General features: G+C 50.4%; 2 protein-coding genes across 9 annotated transcripts in view; both read right to left on the bottom strand.

Moving 5' to 3' along the window:
- Window positions 1-16,907, bottom strand: part of LOC105494420 (transcription elongation factor A3) — a 45,993-nt gene extending 29,086 nt beyond the window's left edge. For 4 of the 7 annotated variants that reach the window (XM_071098772.1, XM_071098779.1, XM_071098784.1 and 1 more), the window contains exons 1-5: window positions 16,242-16,373; window positions 11,231-11,293; window positions 10,048-10,153; window positions 9,392-9,533; window positions 1,516-1,578 (exon numbers count right to left, since the gene is read on the bottom strand). In XM_071098772.1, coding sequence (XP_070954873.1) covers window positions 1,516-1,578; window positions 9,392-9,533; window positions 10,048-10,153; window positions 11,231-11,293; window positions 16,242-16,358 — 491 coding nt within the window. In that variant the 5' untranslated portion in view covers window positions 16,359-16,373. Of the gene's footprint in view, window positions 1-1,515; window positions 1,579-9,391; window positions 9,534-10,047; window positions 10,154-11,230; window positions 11,294-16,126; window positions 16,164-16,241; window positions 16,374-16,559; window positions 16,656-16,730 lie in introns of those variants that run through there. The other 3 variants (XM_071098782.1, XM_071098798.1, XM_071098791.1) reach the window with 3 other exon arrangements.
- Window positions 16,908-20,792: 3,885 nt separating this feature from the next.
- LOC105494422 (ArfGAP with SH3 domain, ankyrin repeat and PH domain 3) overlaps window positions 20,793-27,667 on the bottom strand; it is a 54,879-nt gene continuing 48,004 nt past the window's right edge. Inside the window, exons 18-25 of one of the 2 annotated variants that reach the window (XM_011762819.2) lie at window positions 26,804-26,889; window positions 26,525-26,640; window positions 25,900-25,967; window positions 25,699-25,806; window positions 25,351-25,546; window positions 23,971-24,193; window positions 23,318-23,408; window positions 20,793-22,147 (exon numbers count right to left, since the gene is read on the bottom strand). In XM_011762819.2, coding sequence (XP_011761121.1) covers window positions 22,073-22,147; window positions 23,318-23,408; window positions 23,971-24,193; window positions 25,351-25,546; window positions 25,699-25,806; window positions 25,900-25,967; window positions 26,525-26,640; window positions 26,804-26,889 — 963 coding nt within the window. In that variant the 3' untranslated portion in view covers window positions 20,793-22,072. Of the gene's footprint in view, window positions 22,148-23,317; window positions 23,409-23,970; window positions 24,194-24,514; window positions 25,547-25,698; window positions 25,807-25,899; window positions 25,968-26,524; window positions 26,641-26,803; window positions 26,890-27,667 lie in introns of those variants that run through there. The other variant, XR_011624892.1, reaches the window with a different exon arrangement.

The raw sequence follows: 27,667 nt of genomic DNA, 5'->3' as shown, positions 1-27,667 counted from the left end.
CCGCCCTCGGTATCCTCCAATAGCTCCAGCTTTACTCATTCCTCCAACTCTCCCCCTTGCTTAAACTGCTCCAGCCCTTGGCCACCTCACTGCTCCTTGACTCTGCCAGGCACACCCCAACCTCAGAGTGCTTGGCTTGGAATGACCCCAATATCTGCTTGGCTAAAACCCTCTTTCAAGCTGTTGCCTAATGGTCACTTCCTCAATGAGGCCTTTTCTGACAACTCCATGAATATCCTTCCCTAATCCTCTTCCCTCTCCACTTCTGTTTTCCATAGGACTTGTCACCTTCTAAACTTTACCTGTCGCCCCCTATTTACACTAAAGGCCCCCATCACTGCAGGGATTTTTGTCCCTTTTGTGAATTTCTGTATCCCTGGCACCTAGAACAGTTCTCGCCACATAGAAGGCCCTCAATAAATATTTGATGACTAAATGACTGGATGATTTTTTGGGTAGACATCCTAGCCAGTTCAGCCCAAATCCAGAGAGCCCACTCCAGGTATAGGCTTTTTTTTTTTTTTTTTTTTGACAGAGTCTCGCTCTGCAGCCAGGCTGGAGTGCAGTGGCGCGATCTCAGCTCACTGCAAGCTCCACCTCCCAGGTTCACACCATTCTCCTGCCTCAGCCTCCCAAGTAGCTAGGATTACAGGCGCCCACCACCACGCCCGGCTAATTTTTTTGTATTTTTTTAGTAGAGGCGGGGTTTCACCGTGTTAGCCAGGATGGTCTCAATCTCCTGACCTCGTGATCCACCCGCCTCAGCCTCCCAAAGTGCTGGGATTACAGGTGTGAGCCACTGTGCCTGGCCATTGTTTTGTTTTTGTTTTTGAGATGGAGTCTCACTCTGTTGCCCAGGCTGGAGTGCAGTGGCGTGACCTCGACTCACTGCAACATCTGCCTCCTGGGTTCAAGCGATTCTACTGCCTCAGCCTCCCGAGTAGCTGGGATTGCAGGTGCCCACCACCATGCCTGGCTAATTTTTGTATTTTTAGTAGAGGCAGGGTTTTGCCATGTTGGCCAGGCTGGTCTCGAACTCCTGACCTCAAGTGATCTGCCTGCCTCGTCCTCCCAAAGTGCTGGGATTACAGGCATGAGCCACTGTGCCCAGCCTAGGTATCGGCTTTCAAGACCTCTGTCCTCACTGGGTTCAATCAGACCTTGAGACTGATCGTCTGACAATGATGGGGCAACAGCAACCAGTCAGCTGTCCCAGGGAAGGAGCCACACGCCTGATTCAGGGGCCCACTTGCTAAATGGATGGATGAATAAATACATGAATGAATACATGATGAATTGAGCAATTGACCACAGAGAGATGAAAGGCACATCCAGAGGGTCCCCCAGGGCTGAAATGTGGAAAGACTGTGTGGGTCTTAGAATATGGGGGCAACATAACGTAGGACGTTTCTTCCTTCCCCTCTTTCCTCTGCCTTAGGCTTCCTCCATAAAAACAGAGAAGGGGACACAGGCTGAATAGGACATTGGGATGGAGAAGGCTGTGGCTTCCTTTACCTTTCCACTGATGGCCTTTTTGGAGAGGAGGTGGCAGAAGACTTGGAGTCCACAGAGTCTCTCCTGAAAGAAGAGAAATTGGCGATGAGACTGCTTTGTAGGCTAGCATCAGTGCTGACAGGAAGGTGGGGAGAAAGCATCCTGGGAAAAGGCCAGCTGGATTGAGGCTAAGGAAGCCCACCCGGACCACAGCTACGTGGGAGAGGGAGCTCCAGGCAGTGCCGGCTGGTCATGACCTTCACCTACCCTCCATCAAATGAACCAATACAAGGGAAGGAAGTCGATATCTGGGCCTAACACATATCGCATGTATGTGACATGTGTTGTGTTGCTCATTATTAACAACTATTCTCAGCAGGCCCTTGTCCTCCTGGCTGTCAGGCAGGCCTTAGCTAACTGGAGTCCACAGAGACTGGATTCCTGGAGTTGTCTATACTCATCTGGAACCAGAGAAACAGAGAGATCCGCTTCAGCCTCCCTGGCAGGCACTTTAGGAGGAGGAGAGGAGAAACACATGGGCCTTGGGGATAGAAGAGCTGGGTTAAAATAGCAATCAAAAAAGCAAGAGACAAAATTAGATGCGGACTGTGACTAAAGTCACGCAAGAAAACCAATGCACAGGAGGAAAAGCAGATCTAAAGAAAATATACTCAAATGCTGTTTACAGCTAGGGTGATGGGTTTAAAGGCGAATTTTTCGGCCGGGCACGGTGGCTCAAGCCTGTAATCCCAGCACTTTGGGAGGCCGAGGCGGGAGGATCAGGAGGTCAGGAGATTGTTGATCATCCTGGCTAACACGGTGAAACCCCGTCTCTACTACGGCGGCGGGCGCCTGTAGTCCCAGCTACTCGGGAGGCTGAGGCAGGAGAATGGCGTAAGCCCAGGAGGCGGAGCTTGCAGTGAGCCAAGATCGTGCCACTGCACTCCAGCCTGGGTGACAGAGCAAGACTCCCTCTCAAAAAATAAAAAATAAAAAAAATTTTTAAAAAAAGTAAATTTTCCCCCCAATTTTTCCAAAATGCACGCAGCTACATTCTTTTTTTTTTTTTTTTTTTTTTTTTTTTTGAGACGGAGTCTTGCTCTGTTGCCCAGGCTGGAGTGCAGTGGCCGGATCTCGGCTCACTGCAAGCTCTGCCTCCCGGGTTTACGCCATTCTCCTGCCTCAGCCTCCTGAGCAGCTGGGACTGCAGGCGCCCGCCACCTCGCCCGGCTAATTTTTTGTATTTTTTTTAGTAGAGACGGGGTTTCACCGTGTTAGCCAGGATGGTCTTGATCTCCTGACCTCATGATCCGCCCGTCTCGGCCTCCCAAAGTGCTGGGATTACAGGCTTGAGCCACCGCACACAGCCAGCTACATTCTTTTTATGACATATAATGTAGTTCTTCCTTTTATTGGTTTTAAAAAATTCATCTGTTTGTTAATTGCAAACCCCACTCCCCATCTCACTTACCCTGCCCTCCTTTTAATTCCGTAGCACATGTCACCTTCTAGCATACTTGACTAGCATAATTGACTTTTTTTTCTTCGAGACAGAGTCTCACTCTGTTGCCCAGGCTGGAGTGCAGTGGTGCTATCTCAGCAGCTCACTGAGACCTCTGCCTCCTGGGTTCAAGTGATTCTCCTGCCTCAGCCTCCCGGGTAGCTGGGATGACAGTCACGTGCCACCATGCCTACCTAATTTTTATATTCTTAGTAGAGAGGGGGTTTCACCATGTTGGCCAGGCTGGTCTCAAACTCCTGACATCAGGTGATCTGCCCACCTTGGCCTCCCAAACTGCTGGGATTACAGGCGTGAGCCACTGAGCCCGGCCAATTTACTTATTTATATTTAATTATATTTATTGTCTGACACCCCATGTAAATTCCACAAGAGCAGCATTTGGCAGGTTTTGGTCACTGTGGTGAACACTATCTGTGCTCAGCCCACTTCCCCTTGGGTGGTCACTCTCTCAGTGGCCTCTGGACCCAAGAGCTGCCTCCTGCAAGCTCCCCAGGGCCTCTGTTTGAGGGAGTTCTCTCCCTCAGCTAGGCTGGCTGGAAGTGCTGGTCACTAACTAATGACCCCAGGAGCAGCCCTCCACCAGACACACGGGACAGGGGAAGAGAGGTCCTCATTCACATGCCCCTGCACTCCCACAACAGGCCCTGGGAGTTCTTCTGTGGGGTTTCTCCTTAGTGCCCCTTGTGGATAGACAATGCAAGCAGGAACCATAAGCTGGAATTCCTACAGTGGGAGAGGGGAGAGAAGACACGAGACTCCACCCTGGAGAACCACTTTCTGACTCTTCCTCGTTGCTTTTCTTTTTAGAACAAATCAGAAATGCTCTGCAGTTATTGCAAATGACTGTTATGAAAACTATTCAGGAACATGAAAACATGCTTAGAATACGATAGCAAGATAAATAAAAAGGTGACATATTAGTTGATACAGGTCTGGGCTACAGCATCAGGAAAAGTCTAAAGATTAGACTGTAAGAAAATAGAAACCAGCTGGGTGCGGTGTCTCACACCTGTAATCCCAGCACTTTGGGAGGCCAAAGCAGGCAGGTCACTTGAGTCAGGAGTTCAAAACCAGCCTGGTCAATATGGTGAAACCCCCGTCTCTACTAAAAATTCAAAAATTAGCCAGGCATGGTGGCGTGCTCTGTAATCCCAGCTACTCGGAGGCTGAGGCAGAAGAATCACTTGAACCTGGGAGATAGTGGTTCCAGTGAGCTGAGACCATGCCAGCCTAGGTGACAAAGAGAGACTCCGTTTCAAAAATAAAAAATAAAAAAAGAAAGAAAATAGAAACCATGTTTCGAAGACCTGTATTACAGGTACTTCATCAGTTTGTAAGGCATGAGTCCAAAACAGCTAGCAGTTTGCTTCTCGAAATGTCCCTGAATTGTGTGCAGTTACTCGGGCAAGTGGGTTAGGACCCTATCATGAGACAGATGGAAGGAAATACTCCAGCACAATATTTTCTCTAGCAGCAAATGAGATGTGGTGATCAGGGGACAGGGAAGTGTGCCAAATGGGTGATGTCTGTCAAGATGACATGGCACAGAATATCAGCATTCTAGCCAGGCCTTGGAGATGTCGCACATCAGTGAAAAAGGAGTCTGGAATTTATTTTTATTTTTATTTATTTATTTTGAGATGGAGTCTCAATCTGTCACCCAGGCTGGAATAGAATGGCACCATCTCAGCTCACTGCAACCACCATCCCCTGGGTTCAAGGGATTCCCATGCCTCAGCCTCCCGAGTAGCTGGGATTACAGGTGCACGCCACCGTTTCCAGCTAGTTTTTGTATTTTTAGTAGAGATGGGGTTTTGTCATGTTGGCCAGGCTGGTCTCAAACTTCTGACCCCAAGTGATCCGCCCATCTTGGCCTCCCAAAGTGCTGGGATTACAGGCATGAGCCACTGCACCCAGCCAGGGGTCTTGAATTTATGCAGAAGAAAAAGTAGACTATGGTGAATACATGGATAAAAATAATGGGAGGTGACAAGCAACAACAATCATAGTGAGGCAGAAATTTAAAAATAAATATGCATTCATTCACTCTAAGAAAAGTAACAGGCAAGGCAAGGGTTAAAAGCAAAGAACAAATTTTCCTCTGCCTAGCAAGCTCACTTCAAGGACAGTTATAAGATAATGCTGTTTGAGAAGCGAAGGCCAAAGGAATGGGCTCTAGACCCCCCTCCTCTCCAGAGCAAGGTTGAAGGAAAAAAAGAAAGACAGACAAATTCCTTTACTATTACTCCTTTCCCTGGCTTCTTAAGCATGACTATGTTTTACAAATGTCTGTATTTAGCCAGTTCTTTTTTTTCTTTCAATACAGCTACAAGGCCACCAGCTATGCAAGGCCACAAGTTATGCTATGCTGTAGATTATGTGACCTATCATATAATTAACTGCTTTTGCTTTGCTTCTGTAAGACTGCTTATAAAAACCCTGCTCTGTCTTTGTTAAAATGCTCAGCTTTTTAGGTATGAATCCACTGGGCCGGTGCATACCTTAAATAAACAATCCTCCTGTTCTCCTATTGGTCTCTCTGGTCCTCAGTTTCCCACAACAATAGCTGATAGTAGGATATTTCTGAGTGACCAGACAAAGGAGAAGGCACAGAATGGGTGACTCTTCTTTGGCCATTGTTTGCTACAGTCTCATTTCCAAATCATGTATAATCTTTCCTAAGGACAAAAATTCAAATACTGTTTTATATTTTAAAAAGCAATTTGCACCCACACTCCCAGCTACTCAGGAGGCTGAGGTTAGAGGATCACTTGAGCCTAGGTGTTGCAGGCTGCAGTGAACTGTGACCATGCCACTGCACTCCAGCCTGGGCAACACAGTGAGACGCTGTCTCAAAAAAAAAAAAAAAAAAAAAAAAGTCGGGCACAGTGGCTCACACCTGTAATCCCAGAACTTTGGGAGGCCGAGGCGGGTGGATCACGAGGTCAGGAGATCAAGACCATCCTGGCCAACATGGTGAAACCCCGCCTCTACTAAAAATACAAAAAAATTAGCCAGGCGTGGTGGCAAGCACCTGTAGTCCCAGCTACTCGGGAGGCTGAGGCAGGAGAATGGCGTGAATCCGGGAGGCAGAGCTTGCAGCCAAGATCGCGCCACTGCACTCCAGCCTGGGAGACAGAGCAAGACTCTGTCTGGAAAAAAAAAAAAATTGGCCGGGCACGGCGGCTCACGTCTGTAATCCCAGCACTTTGGGAGGCTGAGGTGGGTGGATTACCTGGGGTCAGGAGTTCAAGACCAGCCCGGTTAAACATGGTGAAACCCTGTCTCTAGTAAAAATACAAAAAGGCTGGGCACAGTGGCTCACGCCTGTAATTCCAGCATTTTGGGAAGCTGAGGCGGGCAGATCACCTGATGTCGGGAGTTCGAGACCAGCCCGAGCAATATGGAGAAACTCTGTCTCTACTAAAAAAAAATACAAAAAATAGCCAGGCATGGTGGCACATGCCTGTAATCTCAGTTACTCGGGAGGCAGTAAAGAGGCTGGGCGCAGTGGTTCATGCCTGTAGAAGAATCACTTGAACCTGGGAGGCAGAGGTTGCAGTGAGCTGAGATCATGCCATTGCACTCCAGCCTGGGCAACAAGAGCGAAACTCCACCTCAAAAAAAAAAAAAAAATAGCTGGGCATGGTGGCAGGTACCTGTAATCCCAGCTACTCGGGAGGCTGAGACAGGAGAATCGCTTGAACCCAGGAGGCAGAGGTTGCAGTGAGCCGAGGTTGCACCAGTGCACTCCAGCCTGAGCAAAAAGAGTGAAATTCCGCCTCAAAAAAAAAAAAACAAAACACACTCTGCCTAAAGGAATAGAAAAATTACGTATGTAGTTAGACCAGGCCTGGGAGAGGAGAGGAAGAAAAATAAAAGCTGCTTAATTTGTCTGATGTGCACAAATATTTCCCATGCTTATTCTAAGTTGCACTAATGTGGTTACAGTGTTTGTATAATGAATTATCATTAAGAAAACTAAAAAGAAAGGAAATTAATTAACTGAGCTGAAATAGGACCCCTGACAACTGGCTTCTCCCAGCAGAATGAGAAGAAACCTCTCCATTTTCTGCTCAGCCTCAGCAACAACTTCATTTCAGAGCTCCATGGCATGGCTGTGAAAAGTGACCGGGCATAACAATTTAGTGTCCCTGAAAATGTATAGTGCACTTCAAATTTTATTAACAAAATATAAATATCAATGTGCATATGAATTTTTTTTTTTTTTTTGAGACGGAGTCTCACTTCTCACCCAGGCCAGAGTGCAGTGGTGTGACCTCTGCTCACTGTAACATCCGCCTCCCAGGCTCAAGTGATCCTCCCACCTTACCCTCCCAAGTAGCTGGGAACACAGGTGCATGCCACCACGCCCAGCTAATTTTTCTTACTTTTAATAGAGATGGGGTTTCGCCGTTGGTCTCTAACTCCTGAGCTCAAGTGATCTACCTGCCTCCACCTCCCTAAGTGCTGGGATTACAAGCGTGAGCCACCTTGCTCAGCCCATATGTATGTTCCTTTTTTTTTTTTAAAGACAGAATCTCGCTCTGTTGTCCAGGCTGGAGTGCAGTGGGGTGATCTTGGCTCACTGCAACCTCAGCCTCCCAAATTCAAGCGATCCTCCTGCCTCAGCCTCCCAAGTAGCTGGGATTACAGGCACCCACCACCATGCTCAGCTAATACTTGTATTTTTAGTAGAGACAGGGTTTCACCATGTTGGCCAGGCTGGTCTCGAACTCCTGACCTCAAGTGATCTGCCTGCCGTGGCCTCCCAAAGTACTGGGATTATAGACGTGAGCCACCACGCCCGACCATCTTTGCTATTATGAATAGTACTGTGATGAACACACAAGTGCATGTGTCTCTTTGGTAGAATAATTTTTAGATGCCAGTTAGGGTTTTTCCAAGTAGGATACACTTGCAAAATAAGCAATGGAAAGGAACGGAACATAGAAAATGTGACAAAACCATCTCACAGGCATTACCTTTTAAAAAGCAGGCTATTAAAGTTGGGGATGACTATAGAAAACAAGTCAAAGAGAGAACAGAAAGAAAAGCCATACACCAACACATCAAGAGTGGTGATTGTCTTTAGGTGGTGGGAATGTGGGTGATTTTTTTTTTCTACTTTTCTAAATTTTTCTTTTTTTTTTTTTGACGGAGTTTCACTCTTGTTGCCCAGGCTGGAGTGCAATGGCGCAATCTCAGCTCACTGCAACCTCCAACTTCCGGGTTCAAGTGATTCTCCTGCCTCAGCCTCCTGAGTAGTTGCGATTACAGGCATGTGCCACCATGCCCAGTTAATTTTGTATTTTTAGTAGAGATGGGGTTTCTTCATGTTGGTCAGGCTGGTCTCGAACTCCCGACCTCAGGTGATCCACCCACCTTGGCCTCCCAAAGTGCTGGGATTACAGGGGTGAGATACCGTGCCCGGCCTTCCATCATGTTCTACAACAGATTTTTATCACTCTTATTTGTTTAGTTTTTAAAAGCACTACTATTATTTTTTTGTTTCAAAAGCAGTACAGGATCATTGCGAAAAATCCCAATAATTCAGATTTAAAATTTTTATTGTATAATACAGAAAGTAGAGATCCTTTTAATTTATAATATATGTCTTGGTTTTTGTTTGTTTTTGAGATAGCGTCTTGCTCTGTTGCTCAGGCTGGAGTGTAGTGGCGCAATCTCAACTCACTGCAATCTCCATCTCCCGGGCACAAGTGATTCTCCCACCTCAGCCTCCAGAGTAGCTAGGATTACAGGTGCGCACCACCACACCTGGCTAATTTTTGTATTTTTTGTAGAGGCGGAGTTTTGCCATGTTGCCCAGGCTTGTCTCAAACTCATGGGCTCAAGTGATCCTCCTGCCTCAGCCTCCCAAAGTGCTGGGATTACAGGTGTGAGCCACCACACCAGGTTCAGTGAATCTTATAAGTGACTATTGCCTTTGCTAGCATCTTGGAAACTTTGTCTTTGGGACTGTTACAAGATTTGGATGTGAGGTATACGCCCACTGTGGTCTTGTTTCCCTGCACCCCGTCTGTTGCCTGGGTGGGCCAGAGAAGAGCTCTAGACTGCTGTGTGGTCTCCTATGGGAACTCTCTGTAGAGGAATGCTGGAGGCCCTCCTGCAGACGCACTCTTTCCTGTCCCTGCATCCTTCTAGGCAAAGCCAGTACTATTTATGGCCTATTTGGGTCTTGCGAGTCTAACATCTGGTTGAGCCAAAGAAGACCCCCAGAGGGGGCACTGCATGAGATAATACCAATATCTTCCTCCCCAGGATGCGAGGTTTAAATGAGATAATATACACAGAGCTGCTGGCAGAGGACATGACAAGTGTCAGCTCCCTTGTCTCCATCCCAGAAAAGGATACCTGGTTTTGGGGTCTTCTCGTTTTTTCCTTGGTGGAGAAAGGCCTGCTTCTGGCTTCCAGTCTGAACAGTCAAGCCCTTTCTCCTTCTTCTTTGCTTTTTCTCTTTCCTTTCCTTTTTCTCCTTTTGGGGGTCCAGGGGAGTCTGAAAGCAAAAGGGTGGCATTGTCCCTCAGCTAAGCTCTGTCTCAGCAGAACCCAGCATGACTTTAGTGGGCAGGGAGCAAAGGGCAGGGACGAGGACAGCTGCACACACACTCCCAACACACACGCAAACACATTTACACACAAATGCACATACAACAGAACCATGTGTACAAATATGCATTCTCACATGGGGACATAAATACATTGGCAAACACATCTCTGCACATATTCACATAAATGCATGTATGTAGACATGTATTATATAGACAAATGCGTGAGAGCACAAACACATAAGGGTTGCATGTACACAAAACTCACAAGTCTACAAATCTTGTACTTATGTACACAAACATTGGCAGTCCCCCACTAGCTACCTCCCAGATCCAGAGGCCATCTGTCACTGATTAAGTCACTCAACAGACATACACTGAGTGCCGGCTATGAGTCAGGCCCAGTCCTGTCCCAAGTGCTAGAAGAAAAACAGGACTCAAGTCAACCTTGTCCTGTCTCACCTAGCAGCCGCTTCCAGTTTTTGATGAGGACTTTGGCCAAGGACACCACCTCCTTGTCTGAGCAGTGCTTGCGGACCCCATTAACAGCAACTCCAATCCTGGTTGTCTGCAAAGTGACAGGGTTAAGGCATGATCGGGGAATGGATACACAGGAATGGCTGCCCTCATTGGCAGGTCCTGCCCCAGCTCTACCACCACCTCCCCTTCCAACCTGTATCCCCAGAGTCCTAGCCCTGACTCCTGGCTGAGGTCAGAACCCCACTACTATAACTGAGGCCCTGCTCTGCACGAGGTCGAGGGCCCAGGGCTAAGCCTGACATGGAGGATACCTGTGGCTTTGGTGAAAGGCTGCACCTAGGGTTGGGAGTGGCACTTGGCTGACTGTCAGGACCCCTCCCATTCCCAACCCTCTAGTGTCTATTTTTTTGAGATGGAGTCTAGCTGTGTTGCCCAGGCTGGAGTGCAGTGGTGCAATCTCAGTTCACTGCACTCAGTTCACTGCACCTCCCAGGTTCAAGTGATTCTCGTGTCTCAGCCTCCCGAGTAGCTGGGGTTATAGGTGTCCGTCACCGTGCCCAGCTACTTTTTGTATCTTTAGTATAAACGGGGTTTCACCATGCTGGCCAGGCTGGTCTTGAACTCCTGACCTTAGGTGATCTGCCCTCCTCGGCCTCCCAAAGTGCTGGGATTACAGGCGAGAGCCACCGTGGCCAGCTCCCTCTAGTGTCTTTGAGCTCCAGTTTCAACTGAGACAGCAGCTCCAGCTATGCGACCTTGCATCTGTCTGTGCTCATTTTTCACCGCCAGGAGCTTTTGGTAAATTTGGGGACTTTAAGGGCCACACAGGGATTTTAAATGGGGGACTTTTCCCTCTCCCTGGATCATTGGCCTCCTGGATCCCACAGGCCCAGGGCCTTGGGAATTGGACTATTCAGGAAAAGCAAACCAGTCTTGCTCCAAGGCCCAGAGGTCCCTGACACCTAGAAGGTACCCTCTCTGCCCCCAGGATGCCCCTGTGTCCCCCTCAGTCCCTCCCTGGGACGTCTGCACCTCAAGATTCCCACCCCCCCGGCCTCCCCTCAGAAATTCCTCCCAGACTCCACCTTCCCCCATTGGGGGTCTTTCCCTAACCCACCAGCTCTCCTCCCAGGCACTGCCCCAAGGCTTCCCGCCCCCACCCCACCTGTAGTAGCTGGATGGACATCTGGCAGCTGTGCAGCTTCTTCAGAAGGTCCAGGGCCCCTTCCTGTGGGAGACCACAAGGTGAGGACTGGGGCCCGGGTCCTGCCCGGGCTTCTCTGACTACTGTGTGGTCTTGGTACACGGAGGAGGAGAATACAGACACGTGGCCGAAGGACAGGCAAGGGGCAGAAGGAAGGAGAGAGACGAGAAACATTCTGTCCTAGACGATGCTCTAACTTCATCCCCCGCCACCTGCTGGGTTCAAACCCTCTGAGCCAGGCTCCTGACCTCCAGCCTTTGGTTCTGCTGTGCCTCTTCCCAGGAATGTCCTCCCCTTTCCCCATCTTTCCTCCAAAATGAATTCCTTCCTGGCTTATTGTTGCTCATGTGCCTGGAGCGTCCTCCCCTTACCTCCCCACTGTGAACTTCACAGGCTGAGGACCGGGGCCTTTTTAAAAAACAAAACAAAACAGCTTGGCCTGCACAGTGGCTCACACCTATAATTCCAGCACTTTGGCAGGCTGAGGTGGGTGGATCACTTGAGGCCAGGAGTTCAAGACCAGCCTGGCCAACATGGTGAAGCCCCATCTCTACTAAAATACAAAAATTAGCCAGGCGTGGTGGCGCATGCCCGTAACCCCAGTTACTCAGGAGGCTGAGGCAGGAAAATCGCTTGAGCCCGGGAGATGGAGGTTACAGTGAGCCAAGACGGCGCCACTGCACTCCAGCCTGGGTGACAGAGCAAGACTCCAACTCGAACAAAACAAAACAAAACAAAAAAACAGCTTTATTGAGGTATAATTGACATACAATAACTGCATATTTTACAGCGTAAAATTTGATGAGTTTCAACATACCTGTACACCCATGGAATCCTCACCATAATCAAGATAAAAGCACAGCCACCAGCCCCAAAAGCTTCTTCCTGTCCTCTTTCTAATCCATCCCTCCCCATCCCCAATCCTAAACAACCACAATTCTGCCTTCTGTTACTATGGGTGACCTTGTATCTTTAAGGATTTTATATAGAGTATGTAGGGCAAAACCCCTTTTTTATCTGGCTTATTTGGGCATAATTATTTCTGAGACTCATCCATGTTGTCTCGTGGATCAGTAGTTCATTTTTATTGCTGAGTGGTTTTCCACTGTATGTATTGTACCACAGTTTGTTTGTTTGTTTGTTTGTTTGTTTGTTTGTTTGTTTTTGAGACAAGATCTCACCCTGTTGCCCAGGCTGGAGCACAGTCGCACAATCACTGCAGCTTTGACTTTCCAGGCTCGGGTGATCCTCCCACCTCAGCCTCCCGAATAACTGGGACCACAGGTATGAACCACCACATCTGGCTAATTTTTTGTATTGTTTTGTAGAGATGGGGTTTTGCCATGTCACCCAAGCTGGTCTCAAACTTCTGGTCTCAAGTGACCCTCCTGCCTTGGCCTCCCCAAGTGCTGGGATTACAGGCGTGAGCCACCACGCTCAGTCTACCACAATGTTTTAAATTCATTCACTGGTTGATGGGACTTATGGATAGGTTCCAGTTTGGGGCTGCTAAAAATAAAGCTTCTAGGTACATTCATTTCAAGTCTTTGTGTGGACAGATACTTTGACTTCTCTCAGGTAAAGAGAACCGTTCTAATCTCTGAGACCTTAGGGCTCAGCAGAGAGCCCAGTGCTTCCTGAGTGGATGAACTTGTGCAGGATTAAAGCAGAAAGAAGGCGGGCGGGAGAAAAATAAGGTTTAGGTTTGAAAATCTGTGAGCTGCCAGGCCCTGGACACCCTCTGACCCATTTCAGCCTTCTCCTTTCCCCCTACCCCTTCCTAGAAGCCATACCTGCCTGCTGTCCTGAGATCAGTTCCCTGGGGAGCACCAGCTGACTGTGTCCTGTATGTTCCTATCCTTGGCCCACACTTCATGGTTCCAGCTGCCAATCCCTACCCTGCCAGGACCTGGACCATGTCCTAAGAGCTGCCCTCTGTCAGTCCTTAGCCTCCCTGAGAACTTGGGTTCGCAGTATGTTTTCAGAGGCGTGACCTGCAGATGTGTGTGCATGTGAACTTGGGGGTGCACAACTCCAAGTGTAACATTAATTAAAGGCTTGCTATGTACTGGGTACTCTTCTAAGTATTTTACCTGCATTATCTCATTTAAGTTTCACAATGACCCTATCGGGTGGGTCCTGCGTATTAGTCCCATTTTTACAGAATTATTATCCCATGTTCACCAAGGAGCAATCCAAGAAACAGAGAGGTTAAGTAATTTTCTCAAGGTCACATGCTTTATAAGGAGCCAAGCAGGGATTCAAACTCAGGCCTTTTGGGCTCTAACTACTATACAAATTGTGTTAGCGTAGGCATAGATCTGTCTACACATACACAATCATGGAATATCAACATGGGTAAGTGCAGTGGTGTGCTGGCCAACGTTTAACAACCAGTTCTCAAGGGGGAAAAAAAAAAAAAAAACTGACCTATAGTGTTTGCCAATTTCTGTGGTGTAAACACTCATCCCATGGCCAATTTCAAGCTACCGACATGCTGTCACTGAACTGAAGGAAGTTTTGGGAGGAGATGTACAGTACTATAGATGTACATTCTACAGCATTTCCACCGTACAGATAACAATAGAAGTAAATTACCTCTGACCATACATGACAGTAAAATGTAGTAAAATAATCAGGAAGTGATTATTTTGGAGGATTCATTACCTTTGTTTTTAATATAATTTATTTAATTGTAAGCAGATAATGTAATTTTTTAAAACAATTGCTGTGTTTAACCACCAGGTTGCAAAATTCCTGAAAATGCAACAATCAGCGTTAAGCCAGTTCCAGCTCCCCACTGGGTATATGCCTCGTGTGTCATGGTTGTATAACTGGGTCATATTGGAGGAGTACAGCCATGAGCCCGGATTGTAGCTGGGTTCACAAAGCCTTGTGCAAATGTTGCTGGGTGTATCTCTCTGAATACACATATGGGTTCTGCAGCCAGCAGTATCTCTGGTCTAAGTGTGGAGCTGTGAATATGCAGCTCCAGGCACAGCTGTGTCTATTTGTCTTTGTGGGATGATGCCTGTGTTATAACATCTGAATGTATAAATGTGGCTGTTTGCTAAGTCTGTAGCATTGCATGTCTGGGTGTAGCTGTGCTGCATGCGCACGTGTGTGGCTGTCTTTGTGTATCATTCTGTAACTCTAATGGTCAATGTGGGTCATATGGATCAGGATGCTTGTCATGTTGGTGTCAGTAGCCGTGTCTCATATGCAGTTAGGTTCAGTTGCTTGTTTAACTGCTGTGTTGTAGCCGCACATTATAGCTATGTGTGTGTGTGTGTGTGTAGCTGTGACCGTAGGCACTTTGTTGTATGTTTGAAGTTGCTTCTGTTAGTGCATGCTCAGAGGATGTGACAAAGCCCTAAGTGGCTGAGACTTCAGCAATTGGCAGTAAACCCCAGGCCTGAGCTGCAACGTGGAGGATCCGTCTTATTACAGGAAGTATGTCCTCCTCTGCCTAACCACCGCTGGGCGGGTCCACTTTCACTCCCAGAGCAGGCCCCACCTTTCTCGGCCAGACGCCCAGAGCTCCGTGCCCACCCAGATGCTGCCAAGTGTCCAGGCGCAGACGTGGCTGTAAACTGGCTCCACGCTGCAGGGACCCTGCGGCCAGACTTGTATATTTTCTGGGGACAGCTCTGGGCACTTCCACAGGAATCCATCTCCAAAAGACACCATTTCCTCTTCCCACTTCACAGAAGGGGAAACTTGAGGCCCAGAGAGGGAAGGTTGAGTGGCTTTTGCCTAGGGTCATAAAAGGAGTGAGGGGGAGCCCATGGCAGGTTCCTTCATCTTCAGCCAGAGCTCTACCCCAAGCAGGCTGCTTGTCCCTGGGTCTCTAGGCGTCCCCACCCTACCCCTCTTACCCAGAGGCCCAGAATTTCTTTCCTTGCCCAAACTTGGGGGTCAGCAAGGAGCTGGGCTGGGATAACCTGTCTATTTGAACTAGAATTTGGCTCAGAATCCCTGGCTGGGCTCCGCCAACCCCAGCTGAGAAAATGCCCCCCATGACTTGAGGTTCAGTTGCACTGAGTGTTGTGGAGGAGTCTGGAATAGGGAGCGCCTAGAGGTTGGGAGTGTTGGGTGAGAAGCTCCCAGCACTCTGCAGGTTTGTGCTGTACCTTTTTGTGTTGTACCTGGCTGCCTAGAAGCAGATCTTGTTCGCCAGCTCTTACCAAGCACCGGTCTGAGTCCTACTAAGGGGTTTACATCTCTGTCTCATCTCTCCAATCCTCATCGCTGCAAGCAGAGACAAGAATCCAGTGACATCCCTTCTCTAGAGGCAGATAATCTCATCTCTTTCTTACAGATGGAGAAACTGACGCTCTGGCCTTTATATAGACAACACCTCATGACTGCCTAGTGTCCATCCTGCCACTCCATGGTTCCAGCGACCCTTCCCTGGGCCTTGGCTACTCTTCCTGGCTCTAAAACTTCCCTTAGGGTCTCTTCCTTTCCCAGGCTCCTAGGTCCTGGCAGTGCAGGTGGCTGCAGCACATGGCTACCGATGGTGGGAGGAAGAGGACCCAGGGACAGGGCGGGGAGGTGGGATGGTCATGCTCACCAAGCTCCCTTTCTTCCCTCCCAGGGCGAGCCCAGGCCCTCCAGGACCCAAGGCCAAATTTGCTCTGGCCAGGCGACCAGTCGGCCGCCAACCCCAGGCAAAGATCACGGGGAAGATCAAACATTAACTTCCAGTTGGATCTGCGCTCTGGCCAGGACCCTCCGGTAGGGCTGTCAGCCCTGCTCCCAACCTCCCGCCGAGCCCGCTCCTCCCTCCGCCCTCGCCCTTGCTGCACAGGCCTCCAGCCCGGCCCCCTTCCCCCGCCCCGCGGGCCCCCGCACCTGTTCGGCCCCCGCCCGTCCGGGCCGCACCCCAAGGCCAAGGAAAGGGAAAGTTGCCAAAAGAACCGCTCCTGACGCCCCAAGCTGTGGGGTCGCACGATCCACCGCCTCTTACTTCTCTCCCGCAGACCCACTCCGGGGTGCAGGGATGCAGCTCAGTACCCCCGTCAGTCCAAGTTTCTCTGCCACTTCTCGGGCCACCAGGATTTGCCCCCAGCCCCGCCCCCGCCATCACCGCCACTCCCCGGGCTTTGCACACGCCAAGTCCTGGGACTCCCAAAGTCCTTTCCCACGTCCAGCTCTCTTCGCCCGCTTTCCTGGGCCCCGCATTAGCTGCCCAGGGTGAACCCTACACGTCCAAAGGGACGTGCACAAGTCGCGCCTCTGGGACCCGCAAGATCCCCCTGGCGTCCTGGGCCACGCACACACCCACCTCGAGGTGCTCAGCAAGGGTCCCTAAGGGGCCTTGGGCCCTGCACCAGCCGCTCCTCCCTCGGGTCCTGGAGTCCCGTACGCGCCCCGCCAGTACGTCCCCACCCCGGAATCCGGGGCTCGCCCGCGCCTCCCGGGGGCGGGGGCCGTGGCCCAAACTCTGCAGCCTCACCGTGTTCTTCCTGGCCACCATCTTCTCCAGCTTTTTGGCGATCCTCAGCAGCTCCTCTTCCTGGCCCATGTTGGCCCGCGACGCCTGGCGGGGCGAGGGGCGCAGGGGCAGCAGTCGGGCCTCGGGGGCAGGAGGCGCGAAGGCGGAGGGCGCGCAACCCGAGCGGGCCCCAAACACACACGACACACACGCCCGGCGGGGGCGGGGCTCTCCCCACCCCCACCCCCCACCGCCCGCCTTCCAACTGTGCGGGGGAGGGGTGGCGGGCACTAAATATAGACTTCAAGGACTTGCCAGGGCACTGATTGCCCGCGCCGGCCGGTCGGGCTTCAGGGGAGGAACGAGGCTGAGAGGGGGGACCCTCCACCTCCGGCGCTTCCAGGGGCGCCGGGGGACCGAAGGGAGATTTGGGAAGGAGGGTTCTCTGGCAAGTTGGGAGGCTGTGACCTGGCCACAGGCGGCGGTCGCTGGGGCGCCCGAGGGTGTCCCAGGGGCCCCGGGAAGCGTTCTGGGCTCCCGGGTCTCTGCACCGTTGCATCTCAAAACGGGAGGACTCAGTTCTGCGCCTATGCCCAAGTGGAGGCAACTGGGTGCGCTCGAATCCCGTGTGTGTGTGTGTGTGTGTGTGTGTGTGTGTGTGTGTGTGTGTGTGTGTGTGTAGATCACTAAATCCAGCTCTGCTTTAACCTGCACTCACTCCATCCTGCACACGGCCTGTGCATGCCACGTGTATCCAGGCTCCTGTTTGCCTCTGTCTACCTAAAACTTAGTTTGCTGGCTATTTTGTTAGTAAGGCTTTGCATTTTGAACAAGCTCCTAGGTGCTGGGGTTGCTGCTGGTCCCAGAACTACACTCTTGAGTAGTGAGAGCTTGTGGGGGAGATTATTTTTATTTTTATTTTTTATTTTTTTTTGAAACGGAGTCTCGCTGTGTCTCCCAGGCTGGAGTGCAGTGGCGTGATCTCGGCTCACTGCAAGCTCCGCCTCCCGGGTTCACGCCATTCTCCCGCCTCAGCCTCCCAAGTAGCTGAGACTACAGGCGCCCGCCACCATGCCCGGCTAGTTTTTTGTATTTTTAGTAGAGACGGGGTTTCACCATGTTAGCCAGGATAGTCTCGATCTCCTGACCTCGTGATCCACCCGCCTCAGCCTCCCAAAGTGCTGGGATTACAGGCTTGAGCCACCGCGCCCGGCCGATTATTTTTTTTTTTTTGAGACAAGGTCTCCCTCTGTTGCTGAGGCCAGAGTGCAGTGGAGCAATCACGCTCACTGCCTCGACCTCCCCGGCTCAAGTGATCCTTTCTGCCTCAGCCTCTTGAGTAGCAAGGACTACAGGTGGGAGTCATATATCATGCCCAGCTAATTTTTTAAATTTTTTTGTAAAGAGTGAGTCTTGCTATGTTGCCCAGGCTGGTCTGGAACTCCTGGTCTCAAGGGATCCTCCTGCCTCAGCCTCCCAAAGCTGTGATTACAGACAAGATTCATTCTTACGTGCACCAAATTTTGAGAAATACTGATCCAGGTGCAAGGCTGCCAGGTCAGGCCAGTGCCCCCTCAGTGGGGTTGGGTTTAGAAGGGTCATCTTGGTGGAGTGGTGGAAACACAACTGTGTCTACCTTCCCCAGCCATGCACAGATCTGCCTTCCCATGGAATGATCTCCAGTGATCTCCAAGTATCTCCCACAGATCCAGTTCTCTTGCTAAATGAGTTTAATGGACAGAAAATGATCTTCCTGTGACGGGAGTGGGGCTCAGGAACCTGGAGGGAAGGCATGAAAAGTGGTCCACAGGGTGTGCAGGTTGCGACTGCGGGAGCTGGGGTTGGGGTGTCGAGTGAAATCTCCCCATTTTCCTGACCGAATGCCATTTCAGCTTGGGTCGCAGAGGCAGCTTGGTGTGAACACCTATCTTCTAATTGCTTTGTGACTGGGATCAAGGGAGGACAGAGTGGGTTTTTTCATCCATTCAACAAATACATATTGAGTGTCCAAGCAATGAACAAGACAGACCCGGTCCCAGAAAGCTTGAGACTCAGTCTATGGGCAAGAGAAACCTTAAACACAAACAGACATGGTCAATTAATGTATTTATCATAGCTGGGGTGAAGGGCAGGAAGCAGTGAAGGACCTTAAGGACACATTTGAGGGGACCTGCACTATTTAGGGTGTCATCTTCTCTGAAGAAATGAAGTTTAAACTTTGGGCTGAAGCACACAGCGGCCATGGAGGGGAGGAGGAAGAGTGTTCACGGAAGAAAGGAAGAGGCATTCAACATATATTTATGGAGCACCTAATATGTGCCAGGCATTTCTTGTTCTGGATACCCAGAGAGGAACACAACAGTCCTCTTCTCTTGGAGTGAGTTCCAAATGTGCAAAGCTTAGGGATGGGAGGGTGCCTGGCCTGCCTGACAGTGTTGGAGGAACTGAAAATTTGGCGTGGCTGCAGCACAGAGGTGAGGAGTGGGGGGGAGAGGCAGTGGGTGGGACCTGAGCATGCAGTGCTGCCAGTCACATTTGGGAGGTTAGACTCTAATGGTTTGGGATTTGGGGAGGCCTTTTGGCCAATCCCAGCCAAACCCTTCTGGGTTGAAGCGATTCAACCTCAGCAGCCTGAGGCTACTTAGGATTGCCTTTAAAAAAAAAAAAGACACACACACACAAAAAAACGGCAAGGAGTGATGACTCATGCCTGTAATCCTAGCACTTTGGGAGGCCAAGGCAGGAGGACTGCTTGAAGCCAGGAGTTCAAGACTAGTCTGGGCAACAGAGAGAGACCTCGTCTCTACGAATTATTTTTAAAAGCCAGGCATGGTGGCATGCGCCTATAGTCCCAGCTACTCAGAAGGCTGAGGAAGGAGGACTGCTTGATCCCAGGAGTTCAAGGTTACAGTGAGCTCTGATTGTGCCACTGTACTCCAGTGTGGGAGACAGAGCCATTAAAAAAAAAAAAAAAAAAAAAAACACACACACACACAAAGAAAAGAAAAAGAAAAAAAAAGAATTTTTCTCAAACTTCTACCCAGTCCCCACCCTAAGCTGTGTGACCTGAGCATGGTGCGCTGCCGGTCACCTAGAACATCCAGGTGTGAAGGACCCTAAGAAAACATGGAGTCCAACCTCTTTATTGTATAGATGGGAAGACTGAGGCCTAAAGAGGGTGATGATCCTCTCTAGGTTGGACCCTGTTGATATCATCATATCCCCTCTGCCTACTTATCCACCCTGCAGGTCACTGGAAGATAATTCCTGGACACACCTTGGACAGCTCCCCACATTTCTCTGATTAGGAGCTTTGGGGTGATAGGAAATTGATGCCCTCAGAAAGGACACCCACAACCAGCAAGAAACCAGAGTTGGTGGAAAACATCCAGTTTCTTTACTCTCAATGGGACAATGCAAAGGCATGTTGTAGTCAATACTGTTTCTCACAGGTCCTCAACAAGAGTTAGAGACAGAGACTCGCTCTGTTGATCATGGCTCACTGCAGCCTTGAACTCCTGGGCTCAAGCAATTCTCCCACCCGAATAGCTGGACTATAGGTTCTCACCACCACACCCAGCTCTTTATTGCTCTTTGACTTTCTGTTTCACTTCTCTATTCCCTCATTATGCTTCCTGGGATCATTTCACAGATAAGCTACTTGCTCCCAAATCCTTGTCTCAGGGGCAATCAGCAGAGACAGTGGCAGAGGACCACAGGAGAGCTAGAATTTCAGGTCTCCAGACTCCCAGTCCAGTGTTTTTTCCAGGGTTTCTCAACCTTGGCATTATTAACATTTTGGACTGAATACTGCATTGCTATGGAGGGTTGACCTGTGCACCACAGGATGTTTAGGAGCATCCCTGACCTTTGTCCACTAAATGCCACTAGCACCCTCCAGTTGGGAACAGTCAAAACTGTTTTCTGCTTTATCAGAAGTTCTCTGGCGCAAAACACTGTGGTTGCAAACCACTATTCCACATCAGGCCATCTCCCTTGCCAGGTCCAGAGAAAGAATTTCAAGCCCCAAGATTCCGTTCCCCTCCCTGTTGCTCTTTAGATCACATAAATGAAACCACTGGAAACTGACCCCCCAATCCTTTATTAGAGATGAGTGAAATAACAAATCTGAGATGAATGAAACCAGACACTGGGGGCTCGAAAGACAACCCTGTTCCTGTGGGAACCCCAGACTGGTCAGGTCTCCGGGGGAAACAGCACAGCCTCCACAGCCAGGCAGCGGCGTTGGCCATTGGTGCTCTCTGGTCTCCCCTGCTTGGCTTGGCCCGTTCCTGCCAGGGCGCAGCACCCAGCAACTGGCAAGTTGAGATGTTAGCAGCTGATGATGGCTTAGGTGTATCTGCTTTCTCATTGGGGCTGAGCAATGATAGAATTTCTAGTGCTGCGAAGCAGAACCCTTAAGTCTCTGCCCTCCCATTTCTATTACTCTCCCTTATTTCTTTGCCTCTCCATTCCCTCAGACTAAAAGGCTCCTGAGTTGACCAAGAGAAAGAGAAGAGAAGTGGGCATCCATCAACGCAGACCATTTCTTTCCTTCCTGCTAAATCAAGGACACAGGCAAATGTGGGTGCATTCGACTCTACTACTTGGCTGGGGAATGTAGGAGAGTGCCTAGGGAAGGCTGTGCTGTCCCTCAAAAGGGGTGACATTCAGAATATTTTTATTTAACAGCCAGTATAGCATGCATGTTGACAGCCAGAATGGATGTGGTCTATAGACAACTGCAATGGTCACACAGGTATAAACCCGCTGAGTCCAGAGTCATGCCCTGGAATCTGACCCTGCCTATTCCCAAGCCCAACCCTTAAGACCAGCTTTCCACCAAAGGACCACCCCTGCAGGGCCCCTGTCTTACTCGTGTGGCATCTGAAGTGACTAACACGGGTCCAGACATAGAGCTGGAATTTAGTAAAGGAATACTAGACTAATAAACGGCTGGCTGAGAAGACAGTCCCTACTTGGCAGGGTCCCTGATCTGGAAGTCAGTGATGGAGGGCTCTCCTGCCCTTGTGAAGCCCCCAGACAGATGGGGGAAATAGAGTCTCGATCTGATGAGGGACTGAGAATTCTGCAACTGAAGCCAGCTCAGGAGCACTCAGATCCAGCCACAGGGCTCCCAGGCCCCTAGCGGGTAATGAGATACAAAAGAACTGCCATCAGCCCTAACAGGGAAAGGCCATGTGTCCTTGGTAGGGACATGGCCCATGGCAGGAAGAAGGCCAGTCACAGAGGTACAAGTGACAGAGAGAGTGAGATCCAAGAGAACAAACGTCTCAGCTCCCCAGTTTTGTGAGCGCTGAACATTGGGGCCCAGAATGGGACATGAGGGGGCCAGCAAGGAGCTAGTCTTGCAAAAGTTGCACAGAACTTGCTGGGAGACTCCCAGTCCTTGAGCCATCTCCTTCAGTGACGCCAACCTGCAGAAAGAAGGATGAAACTGACACTTTCAAAGCACCTGTAACACACCAGGTGTTCACCTCACTCAGTTTCACATCTGTCCTATTGTGGATAGATTATTCTCACTTTACAAAGAAACTGAGGCTTGATGAAGTGAAGCCACTTGTCCAAAGTCTCCTTACTCTAAAGCTCAAGCTCTTGCTATCATACACACCACAATCACAGGCATCAATTAAATGCCATCTGATGGATACTTGGTTTTCAGGGCAATAGTGGAACCAGGATGTGGACATAGATTTGTGTCTCGTGCCTAACTCTGGTGGATTAAAGATGATAATTCCCCGGACAGAACCAGCTTCTGCCCCTGCCATTCTGACTCCCAACATAACCAATGCCATTCTGAGGAATTCCCAGAGGAACAAAGGACAGAAGAGGCTTCCTTCCCAACACAACTGGCTCTGATCTGTGCCCACTCCTAGGTTCAATTAATATATGCCATTGTTGGAGACTTGGTGATTCAGCAGGGAGAAGCTGCATTAAGGATGACAGCTCTTGCCCTGTCCCTGTCACATCCCTCTATGCCTGGGATCTGAAAGTTCCTGTGGATTCCAGGAGACTAATGAACAAGGGGAGAGTTAGGCAAACAAGGGCTGGTACACGGCCACCTAATCCTGCCTCTTCTGCAGGGAAGTGATGCCTTCTCTGAGCAACTGGCCTGGCTAACACAACTTCCCTCATCCTCCCCCGGGGAAAAGCCAGAGCTTGGGCCTCATCACCACTGCCATCCGTCAAGGCCTGGGTTCTCCTCAGCTTCACCCAGCCCTGGGCTAGAGCAGGGAAAGAGGAGCACCAGGACAGGGACTGGCCAAACTGCAGCCACCTAGGCACCAGAACAGGGACTGGTCAAACCGCATCTGACTGGGCACCAGCACAAGAACTGGCCAAACCTTGCCCACCGGACACCAGGACAGGGACTGGTCAAACCGTGGCCGCCTGGGCACCAGGAGAGGGACTGGCCAAACAGTGGCCACCTGGGCACTAGGACAGGGACTGTCCAAACTGTGGCTGCCTGGGTCCATTTGTACCCCAATCATGGGGAGGTCTCCCACCCCAATACACTTACTCTTGACTAACTCTGCCTCTCAGGCACCCTGCCACCGCCCCTCGAACCATGGTCCCAGAGTTCCTACCGGCATGTTCCTTCTGGGCAGAGGCTGCCTGGCTGAGGGACCATCTTCCGGGCTCCGCGCCCCCCGCCGATAGGAGCGAGTGCTCTCAGAGCTGGAAGGCAGGGAAAGGCCAATGTGACCCTTGTGTCCAGAGAGCCCCTCAGAGTGGGGAGAAAGGGCTCAGGAACAGAGTCAGTCTGGGGGCTCAGGATGGGTGGGTAGAGTCCACAAGGTCCCCAGACCAGGTCCATCACAGGCCCAAGAAGGCTGGAGCTGACCTCCAGAAGACTCTGTGGATATCCCCGGTCTACTTCTCCCCAAACTCCAGACTGAACAGGTTTGCAAGGAAGGGAGAAGACTGGATCCTGGGTTGGAGGTGGGGACAGAGTGAAGAGTCCACTGAGAGCCTCTAGAATAAGCCACACAGAGGGCTAAGCCTCCTTTACTCCAACATCAGCAGGCAGGATCCCTGGCTCCTCCTCAGCTCTCCATGCAGGATTTGGGAGCAAGTGTGTGAAGGGGGAAGGGGTCCCAGGGTCCAACATTTCTGCATAAGTGATGGACCCAGAGATGGAGTGTGACCCAGGCAGGTACTGTTTAGAGGTGTGGAAATCAATGGATGCTTGGAGAAGTCAGGGGATTTGCCCTGGTCGCAGAGCTGAGCCCTCACCAACCTGAACCTGACGGGGAGGTACATCTCCAAAGGGGTGGTCCCGGATGTCAGGCTCGGTCTGGAGGTGCCTGGGGGTTCTCGGAGGCCCTCTTCAGAGTTGGGTGGGGCTTGGCTGGGACCCCCAGGTTCCACGGGGCTCATGAGGCTGGAGGAGGAGGCTGGACTGCCCAGGTTCTCAGGGGTCTCAGGGGCCTCTGAACTCAGGCTGGAGACTTCAGAATGATCTGGAATCAGAAATGACAAAGCTTTTCTTTATCAGTTGCTCTGTGCCCAACCTCAAAGCAGTCTCTGGCCTCTAGGATCTTTTTTTTCTTTTTTTTTTTTTTTTTTTTGAGACAGAGTCTCACTCTGTCACCCAGGCTGGAGTGCAGTGGCACGATCTTGGCTCACTGCAACCTCCGCCTCCTAGGTTCAAGAGATTCTCCTGCCTCAGCCTCCACAGTAGTTGGGATTACAGGTGCAAGCCACCATGCCTGGTTAATTTTTGCATTTTTAGTAGAGATGGGGTTTCACCATGTTGGCCAGGCTGGTCTCAAAATCCTTACCTGAGTTGATCCGCCTGTCTCAGCCTCCCAAAGTGCTGGGATTACAGGTGTGAGCCACCGCGTCTGGGCTAGGATCTCTTCTGGTTCTCTGCCAATAGTCCATTCCCCATCTACCTGTCCAGTATTCTTCAACTGATGAAGCCTTTGTTCACGGTGGCCAGGACCATGCTGACTCACTTTTTTGCTTGTGCTCACACCCCATCCCAGTTTGGATTCTCCTGCCCATCCCTCAGGTTCACTCAGATGCTATCCCCACCAGGAAGCCTTCCTAAACCAACCCCCAGTCCCAGCAGGACATGCTCCCTCCCCAACCGCCCTGACCTCCCAGAACAAGTCTGTTCCTTCATTCAACTAATAGTTCTTGAGAACAGCCAGGCTCTGCACTAGGTGCTGGAAAAACAGTATTCAACAAAACACTCGAAGTCCTTGTCCTTTTGGGATTCACATTCTATATCACACTGTGCCTTGTATTATAATGAATTGCATTCCAGTTTTTATCTCCCCTACTAGACTGTGTCTTGGTAGCCCTCAAAGGACTCAGGATGAAGGAGATGCTCAATAAACTCTTTTCTCTCTTGTTAAGTGGAGCATTGAGGAATTTGGAATAAGATGGGCTGATATTTGAATCCTACATCAGAGACTTATTACCTGTGAGATCTTAAGCATGTGACTTAACACCTCTGTTCTTTTATCTGTAAGGGGAAGATGAGAACCCCTATCTGGGAGGTCATCGTAAGGATGCTATGGACTAACATATGCACTCAGCTCAGTGCCCCGGCATATACAGGCCCTCTGTGAATGGCATGGTGAGCATTTATCTGGGCATCCAACTGTACCTCCACTGGCACGTCTTGCACACCCTTGGACCACGGTCCGAGAAGAGTTTTTGACTGGCAAGGGTGGGGGACAGTCCTCACTCTCGCCCTGAGGGGTGGCTGCTCCCAGGCTGGTGACAGTCTCATAGGTCTTGTTGCTGATGTCCAGCCTCCCACTGGCCCAGTGGGCCTGGACCGGGAGCTTCAGCAAGCAGCGCTGCCAGGGCAAAAGAGTGAGGATGACGGCAGCCTGGTTCCTCTGGTGTAGCCCTGTCCCCCCACCTCACCGCCCCCGCCAACACACACCCAGCCCAATCTGGCTCTTTCCTTCTGCCATCCAGAGGTCTGAGGGACAGGGCTGGGACCCACCTTCTCTTCCTCATCCTCCTCACTGTCAAAGCCAGGCTCTGTGGAAATTACCCAGGAGTAGTCCACATGTAGAGGGAAGGCAAGGGTCCCCGCCTGAGCCTGCTCCAGCTGCCAAACACAAAGGCTTGGCAGTTCAGAGGGTTGGGGGCTCAGCAGGGAGAGAGAAAGGGTCAGGGGCCCCTTGCCTCCCCGAGACCTCACCAGCTCCTCACACTCCTTGTGGTGCTTCTTCCTGGCTATGTCCAGAGCTGTCTCGCCTGCTTCGTTTACTGTGAGGGGGGAAAGTCAGGGGTCATGGTCATGGTCATGGTCAAAGAAACATTACAGTTTAGAGATGAGGACGGGCCTCTGTAATCAGAATGTCTGGGTTTGAATCCTGGCTCTGCCATGTTCTGGCTATGTGACCACAGGGCAAGTTATATAACCTTTTGGGACAAAATTGTTTATGATGAGTACTTGGAACTACCTGATGAAGTGGTTATGAGGATTCATTTAATTAACACATGTAAAGCACTTGCCCCATTGCCAGGCATATGTTACACAATAAATATTAGCTATTACAATCATTATCATTCAGATCCAGCTAATATTTATTTGCCTAAGTACTTCCAGAAATATTTTCTTTTCTCTTTAGCAGTCCCGCTAGGTCAGCGGTATTATTCCCATTTTACAGATGAGGAAGCTGAAATTCAAGAGATGAATGACAAACCCCTAAGATCACAGATGTGGTCAGAAGTAAGCCAGGATTAGAGCCCGAGACCATCGGAAGTCCACACAAGGGGCAGTCAGGAATAGGAGTCTGACGGAGGAGGTATTCAAACCCCACCTGTGCCAACCAAAGCTCTCCCCTTCAGCAGCAGCTTGAGGCAGTCGGGCTGGTTGTAGAGTGCTGCGTAGTGCAGAGCCGTGTTCCCGTCAGCAGCCTTGGCATCCAGGTGACCACTGGGGAGAGGAGGGTTCAGGGAGAAAGGAAGGGGAACAGATCAATGAAGGGATCAAAGTCAGGGGAAAAAGTGGGAGGGGAAAGGAGGGAAGACAGTGGGAGAACAGGAAGGAAAGGAGCAGGAGTGTGAGGAGCCAGAGAGAGAGGCAGGGAGGCTCTCACCCATTCTGGATGATGAAATCCACCAGAGGCAGGGAGGCCTGGCTGGCAACTTTGATAGCCAAGTGCAGGGCGAGCTCTTCAGGTGCCTGAAAACACATCCACTCCTGAGTTTCCCCCTAGTGCACCTGCCTCCAACCCAGTATTTCCCTCTTGCACTCTTGCTACCCTCTTGTCCTCCCATAGGAAGCTGCCAGAACCCTGGAGAGATGAGACTGCAAGGGCAGAGCCTCATGTTTGGCAGGAAGGTGAAGGGCCATTCTCTCAATGTTGCCTTTCATGGCTCTTCCTCCTCTGCCCCCAACAGGTGTTACCCAAACTTCTTTCTCGACTCTGGGCTCCTCTCCCTGATTGTACTTCCCCACCAAGACCTCAGCAACCTCACGTTTTCAATTATCACACACGTATAGGCTGTCCCAAATTCTTACCTCACCTAAGTGCTGCACTGCTCGTTGGATAGCCCACCAAGATATCAGACAGACAGTTCAAAGATACCCGTTTTTAGTTTTTCTGAGATAGGGTCTCGCTTTGTCACCCAAGCTGGAGGGCAGTGGCGCAGTCACAGCTCTCTGTAGCCTCAACCTCCTGGGCTCAAGTCACCCTCCCACCTCAGCCTTCTGAGTAGCTGGGACCACAGATGTGTGCCACCATACCCAGCTAATGTTAGTTGTTGTTGTTGTAGAGATGGGGGTTTCCTTATTTTGCCCAAGCTGATTCTGAACTCCTGGGCTCAAGTGATCCTTTCACTTCGGCTTCCCAAAGTGTTGGGATTACAGTGCGTGAGCCATTGCACCCAGCCAACATCCAATTTTTGATGTCCAATCAGTCAGCAACTCCTGTTGATTTACTTTTTCAAATGTCTCTGAT

Source organism: Macaca nemestrina, chromosome 1, assembly GCF_043159975.1.
Source record: "Macaca nemestrina isolate mMacNem1 chromosome 1, mMacNem.hap1, whole genome shotgun sequence".
Taxonomy (NCBI): Eukaryota; Metazoa; Chordata; class Mammalia; order Primates; family Cercopithecidae; genus Macaca; species Macaca nemestrina.
This window is presented reverse-complemented; position numbering and strand designations above follow the sequence as displayed.